Genomic DNA, 13,906 nt, shown 5'->3' with positions numbered 1-13,906 from the left:
AAGTCCATCAAAATTCATTACTTTAGTCTTTACCTATCATACCTTTCATAAGATAGTTACTCGTTCTCTTAATTGAATCACTTTGTTCGTGTAATGATAACTTTAGTATTGTTTAATTGCTTAATTGAACCAACAATAGCTTTTCAGTGGATTATTCATGTACTAGGTGTTTGTGTCTATCAAGATACTTATGTCCTAAAAAAATTTATTACTTTCAAACTGAAAAAATCAGAAAAACTGAACCAAACCGACGGTTATTTTTTTCGTTTGGTTTGGTTTTAGAAATTAAAAAAACCGACTAGATTGATTTAGTTTTGATTTTAACCAATAACCGATCCAATTCGAACAACAAACACCCCTAGAAGAGATGGTAGAATAGGTAATCCTACCCAAATTTTCGGTCATTTAGGACCTTTGCCATGTAATTTAGATTTCAAATTTAAAATTTTCGTTTGAAATTTATGTTTATCTATGATATATTAGTTTAGTAGAATTTAAATTTCAAATTTATGATTTTAAATTTGATCCATAAACTTATATATTGTAAAAGATATCATATTTTAAAAGTTTGCAAAACAAAAAAAAAACCTTATGCTCGACTTGCAAAAATCATTTGTATCATATGGAATGATTATATTAAAGGATAATCAACTATTTGATGATATTTTTTTGGACTACTATTATAATAATTAGTTATGTGTTATAGTAACTAAATATATCCGGAAGTGTAATGTATCTAGAAGTATAGTGATGTACCCGAATTTTATAAATTTTAAGGGATTTTGTAATTTGGAAAAGAGTAGAAAAATAATGTAATTAGTTTTCAATAAAATTTATGTAAGTTATACTAATTTATAAGACATTTTAGGATATTCTAATATCTTATTTATGAACAGGATTTTTCTCACTTGGTAAGATGGATTCGGCTCCTCTCTATTTCTCTTCTCTCCATTTTTCTCAAATTTTTACTTGGATTAATAACACATGTCATAAGTTAAATTAAATGGCCAAGATTAAATTATCCAAAATAAATCTCCAACTATGATTTAAATGATAAATACATTATATATTTAGTTTTAAAAATTATTGTAATCTCGTAATCTTAACAACATAGTATGATTTTGTCCATAAATAGAGAGAAAAGTGGTGAGAAAAATGTAATAGAGAGATTAAGTTTAAAAATAAATAAACAGAACTTTGCTGTAAAAGAAACAAAAAATAAGAAAGAAGGAAAGAAACAAAGTTCAGTCTCTTTAACTTTTTTCTTTCTCTTTATACCGAATAAGAACAATGGCGAAACAAGACTATAGTGTGAGATTTTGTAGCTTTATTTCCATGCAATTGAATGGTGTATATCACAGAAAATTTTAGAAACAAACCCTAGTGAAATGTCATGGGAGGAAACTCTCATTTGTTAAAAACTTACATTTTGCAGGAAATAGGATAAAAGAGGTGAAAAAAATGAAAGCTCCATATTCTATCAATGAGGTGAAAAAAATATAATAAAAAGATTTAAGTTTTTAGCAAATGAAAGCTTTCTTCGTTTAAATGCTTACGAGATTACAATAATTTTTAAAATTAGACATATAATGTATTTATCATCTAAATCATGGTTAGAGATTTATTTGAAAAATTAAATTTTAGGTTCATAAATAGCTAAGAGTTGAAACATAAATAGCCTCCTTAGCTACAGTTTGCCTATTTACGTAACGTAACTATAGTTCCAATAGCTATTGTATATATTGTTTAAAATTTATTTATTTTATACAAATTGGACTCTTAACTTAATTAATGTGGCAAAAATTTAGGTTATAAAAAAGGAAAGCAATCCCACAAATCATGAATATTGTATTTATTTAGAATTTCTTACCGAATATAACTTCTACCAAACAAAGATAGATAAATTTAACTTTCTAAATAAATATGTCGAAAAATGACTTTACACACACACGTGTATATACACACACACACATAAATAAGTTAATGTATACAAATGCTGAAATTATACAAATAAATAGTTGAAATGTATACTTGTTGATAATATACAAATACAAAAAAGTAATTGTATATAATTGTTGAAAATATACAAATAAGGTCTAAAATAGTAAGAATGCCGCAGGAAACATTGTTACGCTAAAGTAATAGAATCATATACAATATAATGTGAAATGTATTGATAGAAATACAAACACAAAAAATATACAAAACAAATTATATAAATACCTCGATAGTGCTAAAATTATACAAATAATAGTTGGAACGTATATACACTTGCTAATAATATACAAATACAAAAGAAATAATTGTATATAATTGTTGAAAATATACAAATAAGGTCTGAAAAGTATTAAGAAAGCTTCAATAAACATTAATACGCTAAATTCATACAACTGTATACAACATAATGTGAAATGTATTGATAAAAAATACAATTCACAAAAAAAATAAAAAAAATTATACAAAATATCTTAATTTCTTCACCATGATCTTGGTTCATTGACCCAAATTCATCATCTTCTTCTGCATATGTTTTTTACCAAGGTACATTAAGTATTGGGATTTGGAGGACACGATTCGCCAAATATGGTGTTATTGTTGTTCGTCGGAGATCTAGTCTCCATAACGAAGGTTAATTCCAATTTTTCAAATTTTGAAATTTATTTGGTTGAGAGATTTGTGGGGATTGAGAGATTTATGGTGGTTGAGAAAATTAAGGATATAATTATGTGGGAGTGGAAGTGATAGGTTGTGTGTGAGTTTGTATGAAAGGAGAAATTGGATTCTCACGTTCTATACAAAAAAGGGAAAATTGTATGAAATAGTAAATTATTAATTCAAATTAAATGTTATAGTCATAGTTTATTTTATTTGTAATTCGCAGCAAACATCCCCTTTTTTTGCCATCTGATTCGCTATACAAGTAGCCATTTTCGATATACAATCAACCATTTTATACATTTCGGTATAAAATGTGTTTGTGTTTGTATAAAACGAGAGAAAAGTGTATATACAAATACAAATACATATATTTTTGTCCTATACACTTATAATTAGAGAAAATAGCCAAAAGTCTCTCTAAACTATTACTCAATTCTCAACTACACACTTATTCATCACGAAAGTCCTATTACCCCCTTCAACAATTTTAAAAGTGAAATTATTTGCTCCCTAAATGCTGAAATGACAAAGAAAGTGTAGTTCACTCTCTTTGAGAGAGTGAGAGGTAAAAACAATAATTAAAACTTTAATTTTAAAATTATATTTTTATTTATATTGGTTTTCTGTTTTCTTTCCGTTTTTGTTTTAAAAAATTTTAAGTTTCCTTTTAGTTTTTGTTTTATTTTTTCTTTTTACCCTTTTTCTCCTTCTGTTTTCTCTTCACTAGAGCAACACTGGCGGCAACTCAGCTCCACCACCAAGCCACCGTCCTCGTCAGCTTCCCACCGTTAATCTGATTTTCATCCTCAAATCACAAATTTTTCACATTAGATCAATTTCTCATTAGTGTGAAAAATTGACAATAGCTTAAAATCAAAATTAAAATTGAAAGTCAAGGATCAAATTTTAGTGTCATTAATGGAGAAATTTAGGAACTCTTGAGTGAAATTTATAAGTTTTCTTAGTTATATTATTATGACCCAACCACCATACATAATTATCGCGCCGTCAATCTCTATCTACCTCCATTGTGAACCGCCACGTTCATTTTTAAAGTTGCTAAACTCTCAATAATTTCAACCAAAATTCAAAACTCCCTTTGAAAAATCAAATTTTGAAGTCTCCAAATATTGAACACTATCACTCTTTTTTGTGTTCATTACTAGTTTTTCATGCAACCCATTCATTGCATATCTTACCAAACAACATCAAAGGGTAAATCTTTTTACCATTAATTGACCCTTTTTAAATTCTTTTATTTTTTAAAACAAGAATCACGATGAATTTTCAGTTGATGTTAAGAAGGTTTATGAAGAAAATTTCACTCAATGGTTTCTAAATTTAAGTTTACTTTGCTAGTTTGAAAAATCATTTGGTCAAAGTAAAGAAAAAAAGAGCAAGAAAGGAAAGAGATGAGAAAGAGAAGAAGGATAATATAAAAGAAAAAGTAGAATAAAGGAAAAAATATTATTTTTTTAATTTTTAAAAATGTAAATTACGTGGCAAGCACAGTTTTCTTTTTTGTTTCGAGATTGGCTTGCTGCCACTTACTTTTTGATACAAATCTGGGTGTGAGTTTTTAAGAGGGTATATATTATACTTTTAAAAATGTTCAGGTGGGTAATAGGACCCCTGTGAAGTATAAGTGTGTAGTTGAGAATTCGACAATAGATTAGGGGGGCTTTTGGCTATTTTCTCCTTATAATTATACAAATACGGATCTTATCATACAAATTATAATGTATAAATGAATTTATATAAAACTAAACATTTTTTATAAAACTGAATGTACCCACTATCCTTTCCCAAAAAAAGGGGTAGCGAATTATACAAATCAAAAGCTCCATAGCCAACAAAAAAATTGTTATGGAGCGCAATTATGCAAACTATAACTATAACATACAAATATGATTTTTATGTTTACTATATGTGAAAGTTTTCTACAAAAAACGGTGGGACTCACCATAGCTATTTTCTTAAACAATAACCCTTTATATAATTAATTAAAACTATAGTCATGTAGCATAATTAAGTATTAAATGTTAGCTTAGTTATATATTTTCTCTTTAATTTAACCTATGTCATGTCTCACTAATCCAAGTAGAAACTTGGGAAAATGGAGAGAAGATAACTGGTGAGGAGCCAAATTCAAGATGTAATATTGTATGATGTTGAGAAAGTTTTGATAGTTTTTGCAAATTGTGATATTTTCATATTTATGAGGAGAAAATGGTCAAATGTCCCCCTAACCTATACTCGAATTTCCAACTACACACTTGAATTTCACGGGGGTCCTATCACCCCCTAAACTGTTAAAAATTGAAATAATTACACCCCTAAAAAGTCACAACCACATTTATGTTGATAAGTGAAATGCACGCGTTTGACAGGTGTAAATTTTATTAAAAACTTTTTTTTAATTTTTGCCTTATTGATTCATCATTAAAAAACCTTGTTGAAGGTTTAAAGGTCAAAATTTAAAGATCTGTGTCTTTTGATCTTCTTATTTGAATTTTGTTGATTATAATGTTGATTATTAGTTGTTTGAAGCTGAAAACACTGTTTAAATGATTTCATAGCTGCAATTTTTAGTTCTAAGAACGCCGGATTTCCATGGAAATGGGTAAGCTTCAATATGATTTTTTTGAATCTATATTCTTGAATTGGAAGCAAGTGATTTCGTTGATGGTTTGAAGAATTTTGTGTGGCTGAAAATTGAAGTTCAAGGTTGAAACCGTAAAAGCACAAATTAAACCACCATTAAAGTTAGTTCAAAAGCTTGAGTTCTTATTTCGACTTGCCACAAACGATCTCCGTTTTAAGTGGGTAATATACCAAAAGAATCGAAACGGTGAGAAAAGTTTATATCTAGAATTTGGAGTGATTTGAAGAAAAGTTGAGGTGATTTGGCATCAATTTTTTTATAGAAATTGTTCTAAAGAAGATGAAGAACTGGTTGCATTTTTAGATTTGTAAGGAAATTATCAATTGTTAAATAAGTTGAAGAATATTATTTGAAGCTAAAATTAGTAATGGCAAGATGATGAGTGACGATGAGATTTGGTGGCTGCCATTGATGATCTACTTCTAGTAGGTATGAAGAAGAAAACAAATTAGAACTAGAAACAAATACAAGATAAAGGGAGAAAAAAAAAATACAAAAATTTATGAAAAAATATTAAAAGTAAAGTTTTAATTTTTTTTTAATTGTTCACTCTCTCAAGGAGAGTGCAATACACTCACTTGCCATGTAGGCATTTAGGGTGATGATAATTTTAGTTTTAAACAGTTTAGGGGGATGATAGGACTCCCGTAAAGAATAAGTGTGTAGTTGAGAATCCGGTCATAGCTTAAGGGGGGCATTTGACCATTTTATGAGAAAAAGTACAACTTTAAAAATTCTAAATTACATATATTCAAAAGAAAAATAGCACAACTTTATTTTGATGTAAGTTGATTACTTGTTTGACAATATTTTCTATAAAATTTAAAAGTACTCTTTTCGTCCATATTTACTTGTCATATTTGAACTTGACATACTCATTAAGAAAATAAAAATTGACTCGTTATTTTACCATACTATAAACTATGTTATTAATTGATATTTAATATTAGGTTTTGAAAAATAATATGGAAAATTAGTAATTAATGCTAAAAATAAAATCTGAAAAAATAATGCTCCCTCCATTCATTTACTTGTCACTCTTTGACTTGACACATCTATTAAAAAAACAATCTTATTGATATAGGTATTTTACCAAACTATCCTATTTAATGATCTAAAATATTAGGTCTTGAAAAATGATTTGAAAAATAAGTATTTAATGGTGAGAATAAGACCTAAAAATGAATAATTGTATATTCTTGAGATGTCATACATGACAAGTAAAAATAAAAATAAACGGAATAATATCTTTAATATATTAAAAGTAAAATTTTCTTTTTAGAATCGTGAATAAGAGCCTGTTTGGCATTGCTACTAAAAGTTGTTTATTTTTAGAAGCGTTTTAAAAAAAAATAGTTTTTTAGAAAAGTGCTTTTAAAATAAAATAAAATTATGTTTGACAAATTCATTTAAAAAGTGTTTTTGATATGCAATTTGTGTTTGACTATTTTTTTAAAACGGTAAAGGGTCAAATATACCCTTATACTATTGGAAATAGTTTAAATATGCCCTTCGTTATACTTTCAGGCTAAATATACCCCTCCTGTTATACTATTGGGCTAAATATACCCCTCGCATCATATTTTGATATTGATTTACCCTTATATCTAACTAGGGACACAACAACGACTAAGATTAAAAGAATTCATTCAATTTAAAATAGACCCAATTATGATATAACCCGCCCCGCCCCCGCCCCGCTCCAATAACATAACCCGATCTAATCAATTATATTGACCTATCCAATTCAGTCTTCAACACAAAGAAAACCTAGTGCATGATTGAAGTTCTCTCTGTGGTATACTGTTGTTAACACATCCTTCTTTCCCAGTTTGTCTCATTTATTAAGCTCTAAAATCTCATTTCCTAATGATGATAGAAAACGAAATACTGCAAACCAAAAGCTTGGTTAACTTCATTAATAAGATAGCTGCCAACTAATGTGTTCCTTACTGAATCTTATATTAACTCGTGAATCAAATTTGCAATGAAAAGTGGTTTCTCTCTTGTCTATGGTAAGCGAAACCAGGCATATTGATTGGAACGGAGAGGCATCCATCCACAAAATCTACCACCTCATTCACGTCTGATTCACTTGACACTCCTAACAATCGATTAACCATCAAATTAATGGCTAGCTAAAAATCACTTTAATGTTTTGCAATTTCCCATTAAACAAAGAAGTTTTCTTCAATGTTCTGTTATTCTTTTTAAAGATTGAATTGGGTGGTCAATATAATTAATTAGATTGGGTTATGTTATTAGGGCGGGTGGGTTGCATCACAATTTGGTCTATTTAAAATTGAATGAATTCTTTTAATCTTAGTCGTTCACGTGTCCCTCAGTTAGATATAAGCATAAATTAGTACCAAAGTATGATATGAGGGGTATATTTAGCCCGAAAATATAACGAAAGAGGTATATTTAGCCCGAAAATATAACGAAGGGTATATTTAAATTATTTCCAATAATACAGTGATATATTTGACCCTTTTCCCTTTTTTAAAAGAAAGAGCTTTTGATAGTCAAATTGCGAAAAAGGACAAGCATCAATGTGTTTTTGATATTAAGATTATTTTATAGAGAGAAACTATTTTAAACACCTAATACAAAAACTTTAATTACATTTTTAATTTAATTAATTAAAATGTGCATATTCAAATTTCAATCAATATTATACATAGATAAATATTGTTGAAATATATTGAATAGAAGAATCTTTTTGTTATTTGTTACCTATTCTCTTGGATTCAATCTTAGCTATTATCCTTTTTTTTTTGTTAAGTACTCTAAAGTTTAAAAAAAAATCATATTAAAATAAAATAATACATAAATTAAGAAAATAAAATTTTGTTATTTGTTACTTTTTGGGAGGGTCTAAAACTTTAATTGTTAATTTTTCTCTCTTTTTTTAATCATGCTAAAATATTGTTGTTACATTTATTTCTAATTCTGAATGATATATACAATATAAAATATAAATAATAATATAAAACACAAATAAAATAAATTTTACTATATAAAAGTAAAAAATAAAATTCTTGAATGAAAATTAACCAAACTTATGAGATATGTTTATTAATCAATAAGGGATATATTGATAAATATGTATATACAAAAATGATTTTTTAGTCTTAAAAATAATAATTTCCTGCTTCTATTTTTTTTATAAAGCAATTTTAAAAATTTGCTTAACAATTTATTTTTTGCAAAAAAGTGATTTTTTCTAAAATAAAATAAAATACTACTAGCCAAACATGCTCTAAGTAATCGAAAAAATTGGGCATGTTGACCCTAGAGTTTAGGCTGAACATGCGTCCACGAATAAAAGATCCCGTGGGGGCCGCCCGCCGTCCAATAATCATCCATCTAGCACCGCCCCTCCGCCAATGGATTTGAACTTTCACTGTGCGTGTACATCACGCACATCCTCTTCGCGCGTAACACATTATTCCCTTATTGGCTACTTTATGAGATCAGTTTGATTGGTCCACGTACTCATATATATCTGCTCACACCAATGGCTGTTTAGTAAATTCATGTAGTTTCTAGGGCTAAAATTGAGTTGTAGCGCAATAATTTATTCCCATATCTCATATGATTTGGTTTTCACCATTTTGTACGCATATAGGATACACAAATACAGAGGGAAAGGGAAAAAGGTATTTATTGTGTTATGTTTGAGAGGGATCTTTCTTCTTCATACTGATATTCTTATTCAGATCTCTCTCTTTTACGATTCTTCGCATCAGCCATGGGTATCTGGGAAGCTTTTCTCAATTGGCTTCGAAGGTATATCTTTTTTCTTTTCTTTTTTTGTTATTATGAACTTTGCAAAGTATAATTGGTGAAGGCTTGGATAAAAGACGAAAAAAATTATGAAGTTAAATAGGATCCATATAACCTATATGAATTAAATTGAGATTGAGGCATAGTTGATGAATTTTTCTATTATGCATCCTCTTTGTCATAATGTGCCAATTATTGAGGATTTTGTGGCCTGTCAATTGGTTAATTACACACGGAGATGTTGATATGCCGTTGTTGGCTTATGGATTGGTTAATTTGTCATGTGGTGTACGATCTATCTTCATTTTATTTTTTTTCGTTTTTGGGTGGTCTGTTGAACGGTTGATTAATGACTCTGGTTCCTGTGTCTTCTTATTTCTTTTGTTTGAGATTTCTGGAATTTGGAATAAAAAGATGTTATTTTTGCATCTTCTAAGTCTTTGATTGGTTGGGGCAGTACTGCGGGTCTGAATTTTATCATGAAACTTGGGTAATAGTGGTCATCGTAGTCCCACATATCTTACAAATTTCTATTACTGACTTTCATATGGTGGAAAAGAAATTGGAATGGGAAATCAATGGCAGAAAACATTCAGTCTGTTTATCAGATGTGGGCATAACAAGGTTTTGGGTTTTTAGGCTACCAGATGTTGGACTGTCTACAGAAAGACTTCTTTTTTCCAACTCTATCCAGCGTTCCTCTTATCTCGTCCCATTTGGTCACTTCTGAAAGAGTTATGGGGTGGAAGTTTCTGGTCATTCAACCTCTATTGTACTTCACTACTACACTTCCCAACAACACGACAACGGACATTAAAAGATTGTTTCTTTTAGGTAGTGTAAGGAGATTTTCTAGTTTGAAACGACAAAAATCTGTTCTATCTTTCAGTACAACTGAGCATTTTAGGATAAACTTTGTTGATAGTGGGGTTCGAACCCACAACTCTAAAAAAAATGAACTTTTGTTGATAGTGGGGTTCGAACCGACAACTCTAGCGTGGAAGGCATTTCCACAACCCATTCCTTACCATTGAGCCGTCAATCAGTTTGTTAGGGATTCAAAAGTTAATATACATATTACACAAATATATATATATATATATATATATAATTTTCTAATACAAATACAAGATCTACGGGAAAGCTACTCGGTTCATCCAAACCCCCTCTTAGCTCTGCCCCTGTCCACACGCACAGGAAGGATCTGACTAGAAAGTCATCTTGCTGATGTGATAGGCCTCTGGGTATGGCCACATTCGTCTCGACAATAGGATAGGGAAAGAAAATCCATAGACGAGACCAACTGGGGCCGAACCTTTCTATCTTTGTCTTTCTCTTTTTGTTCCCGCCTGCCGAGGACCTATGTTTCAATTCATGTTGTACTGATTGTAAATCTTGTGCTAGCTATAAGAATGGATTTCATGTCTTTCCTTCTAAGGATCCTGTGCCAGCTGAAATGTTGTTTCTTTCCCTTATATGGTCTCTTATTATTTTTCTCTCTTTGTTCATGAGATGGTCTTGATAACTTATTCCTTTTGTCATTGTATCCTTTTGGTTTATTTACTTTCCAGATTTGGCTGGACCATTTCCCTTCTTTAGCTCTTATTGCATTTTCCACCTAAATCCTTGAAATTCTTGTAGCTTTTGACTTTTCTATGTTTCTTGCAAAATGATTTGTGTTCCATCGGAGTCATTGCTGTAGACAGACTCTTTGCCTGGTCAATGATTGACCACCTCTTATCAGAAACATCAAGTCTGTATATGTGGTTGGAACGCCTTTTCATATTTTTGAAAGGACTAGACACTGACTGATGAAAGTGAAACAATTGATGCTTCCCCTTGACCTTCCATCATATAAAACTTTTTCCTGAGGTTCAACTGGGGTGGTTCCAGAAATGACAACCTAAAATAACTTATATTTGACAGATTTTAAGAAGTCACCATCCGTTATTCAGTCTTGTGTCATCACACCATGCTTGAGCACTTTAGATCTTGTAGTTGCTTTTAGTGTAAGGTCTTTCAATGATGGTGTTGCGTCTCATTATTACTTCAAAGTTTGGAACTTGACTGTTGAAACTTATTGTCATCTTCTTTCTGAGGTGGACTTAAAAGTATAAAGCATGTCAGAATTTCAATATTTTAAATGCACTTGTGCTGATCACTATGTTTCCTTTGGCTCTTATTAAATGATTCCTCATGTCAAAACTTGCTTGTTCCAGCCTCTTCTTTAAGCAGGAAATGGAGCTTTCATTGATAGGATTGCAAAATGCGGGAAAAACATCTCTTGTAAATGTTATTGCTGTAAGTAAATTCCTTGTTAACCTTCTAGTGCCAGCTCATCATTATTGTTTCACTTGCTTTGCTTCCATATAACTGATGGAATCTGACACCTTAATGGATTTGTTTCTCTCTTCTTATTCTTAGACTGGTGGATACAGTGAAGACATGATACCAACTGTAAGTTTTCATCCTAAAGGATCCCATACTAGTTTTTACTTTTTGGCCAACTCTGCTAAATACTTTTAAGTGATCTTCTATAATTTTACGGAAATTTTGGTATTCAGGTGGGATTTAACATGCGCAAAGTGACTAAAGGAAATGTCACAATAAAATTGTGGGACCTTGGAGGTCAACCCAGATTCCGCAGTATGTGGGAGAGATACTGTCGTGCTGTTTCTGCTATAGTGTAAGCATCTCCTCTCCAGCTTATATGATTCTATTTGCTTTTACAGATAGATGTAGATGAATCCATTTATACACTCATTTAGAAGATAACACATATTACGAATTGAGATGAATTTTCTCCACGGTTTATTAATGAACAGTTTTATTGAATCTCATGGTTTGCCTGATCAAGCTGTCCTCTCTGGTGCTTGTCAGATTTATATTTTTATGCCTTCGATAGGTGGAATTCCTTGATCTTGATCTTATGTGTATTTAAAGGAATGATGCTAAATTAGTTGCTCCCTTGAGAGTTTTAACAAATTTCAAGGACCTCAACTGTAACTTCATATGCATGAATTCTTATACTATAGCCTTGAGCTAATTTGGTTTCTGGATTCTTTAAATGTCCTTCCCTGCAGTTATGTTGTTGATGCTGCTGATCCTGATAACCTCAGCATATCAAGTAGTGAACTCCATGACCTGCTGAGCAAGCCATCTCTGAGTGGTATTCCATTGCTGGTGCTGGGAAACAAGATTGACAAGCCTGATTCCCTGTCCAAACAGGCTTTGACTGACCAGATGTAAGTGCAGAATATTACGCTAGTGATTGGTGACTTTTTGGCCTTAGTTTACAGTATGGTTGGTTAGTGGAAGGGAGGTAAAAGTTTAATCATTCACTTTTGGTCCAATTCCATAAAACTGGGAAGGAAGGAAAATAAATTTTCTTCTTTCACTTGGTATAAAAAGCTTTTGGAAGGAATGCAAATACCTCTGCATGTCCTTCTCATATCTTTGCCGGCTGCCGCAGAGAAGATTGGATCTTAACCTTATCATCCCTCCTGCTATTCCTCCTATTTCTTAAAACTCTGATCGCATAACATTAATTATATCTATGTGGTCTTATCTTAAAGAACATTATGTTTTTTTGCAGGGGATTGAAATCAATTACTGATAGAGAAGTGTGCTGCTATATGATCTCCTGCAAGAATTCCACCAACATTGACTCAGTCATTGATTGGCTTGTTAAGCACTCGAAATCAAAGAGCTAAAGATGACTAAAACTTTTTTGTAGTGGTGCTGATTTGTATGATAAATTTGCGAGGCTATTGGTTTTTTCTGCTGGTTTCTCCAGAGTTCTCTTGTACTGTAAATTAAATTATTTTGTCTCTTGAGTGAGTCGTTACATGTTTATTTCTTGCCATTTTTCGTCTCAACTCACTCTAATTATGTTTGCAATATAGTGTTTACTGATCTGCTGCACGAGTTTGTGGGAAGGAAACGGATCTTTTAAGTTTTATATTTATTAGAAGATAACCTAAGCTATCATAATATTTCTGTTATATGGAAGCCCCAGTTAATAATGCCAATTTTGTGTATTCTTTGATTGAACACCAAATGATTGTCAATACCTCTTTTAACTTAAAGCCTTTAAAATTTCTATTTTTAAAAAAATAATATTTGTGAGTATTTTATTAAATAAAAATATATGATCTGTTAGTTAGTATTTAATTGTCAGAAAATATTGTTTAAGAAAAACATTTCCACCGAGTGTGAGATAATTACTTCTTTTTTCCAACTATTTATGCTGTCAAGTTCATAACTTCATATTACTTCTCAAATCAACATTTAGACATTTAACACTCAAAAAATTGTTTCAAAGCAATACTATGCTCTGTTCTATTTTGTATGACACTTTTTCAGTCCATTTCAAAAAAAAAAGTTATTTTATTGTAATTTAATATTAAGATGCATATTTTATTTTTATTAAAAAATTTAATAGTCCCACAAATGAATTGTTTTAGGCAATAGTGTTATCACTTATATCATATATAAGGTACAGAGGGGATTATTTTATTAATATTATATTATAAAGCATGGGACCCATGCTATATTTTTCTTCTTGGCCTTTGTTTCTCTTTCTTAATTTTCTCTTTTTTTAGTTTTCTCTAAATCTAATTTAAAACAAATTTAATTACTCCATCCGTGTATATAGTGAAAAATAATTATTTTTTTACTTATTTAATTTAACAGAAAATACTTTTTAAAATTATTATTTTTATCATTAAATAATTACATAATATATTAATAATAAAATTTAAAAATATAATTAATAAAACTAGTTTAGTAAAT

General features: G+C 30.1%; 1 protein-coding gene across 1 annotated transcript; it reads left to right on the top strand.

Moving 5' to 3' along the window:
• The first annotated feature begins 8,923 nt into the window (after positions 1-8,923).
• On the top strand, positions 8,924-13,036 carry LOC102592088 (ADP-ribosylation factor-like protein 8A). The gene is made up of 6 exons (XM_006363761.2): positions 8,924-9,115; positions 11,332-11,413; positions 11,537-11,569; positions 11,677-11,798; positions 12,196-12,357; positions 12,708-13,036. The coding sequence occupies exons 1-6, from the start codon at positions 9,078-9,080 to the stop codon at positions 12,823-12,825; spliced, it is 555 nt and encodes a 184-aa protein (XP_006363823.1). The 5' UTR covers positions 8,924-9,077; the 3' UTR covers positions 12,826-13,036.
• Positions 13,037-13,906: the final 870 nt, after the last annotated feature.

This window comes from Solanum tuberosum, unplaced genomic scaffold (genome assembly GCF_000226075.1).
Source record: "Solanum tuberosum cultivar DM 1-3 516 R44 unplaced genomic scaffold, SolTub_3.0 scf00441, whole genome shotgun sequence".
NCBI classification, from domain to species: Eukaryota; Viridiplantae; Streptophyta; class Magnoliopsida; order Solanales; family Solanaceae; genus Solanum; species Solanum tuberosum.
The sequence above is the reverse complement of the archived record's forward strand: the minus strand, read 5'-3'. Positions and strand labels throughout refer to the sequence as shown.

Bases quoted from the DNA above. Each gene is read 5' to 3' on its own strand.
- LOC102592088 (XM_006363761.2), top strand. From the start codon at position 9,078: ATGGGTATCTGGGAAGCTTTTCTCAATTGGCTTCGAAG. The intron at 11,414-11,536 runs GTAAGTAAATTC...TCTTATTCTTAG, and splicing joins CTCTTGTAAATGTTATTGCT to ACTGGTGGATACAGTGAAGA. The intron at 11,799-12,195 runs GTAAGCATCTCC...CCTTCCCTGCAG, and splicing joins CGTGCTGTTTCTGCTATAGT to TTATGTTGTTGATGCTGCTG.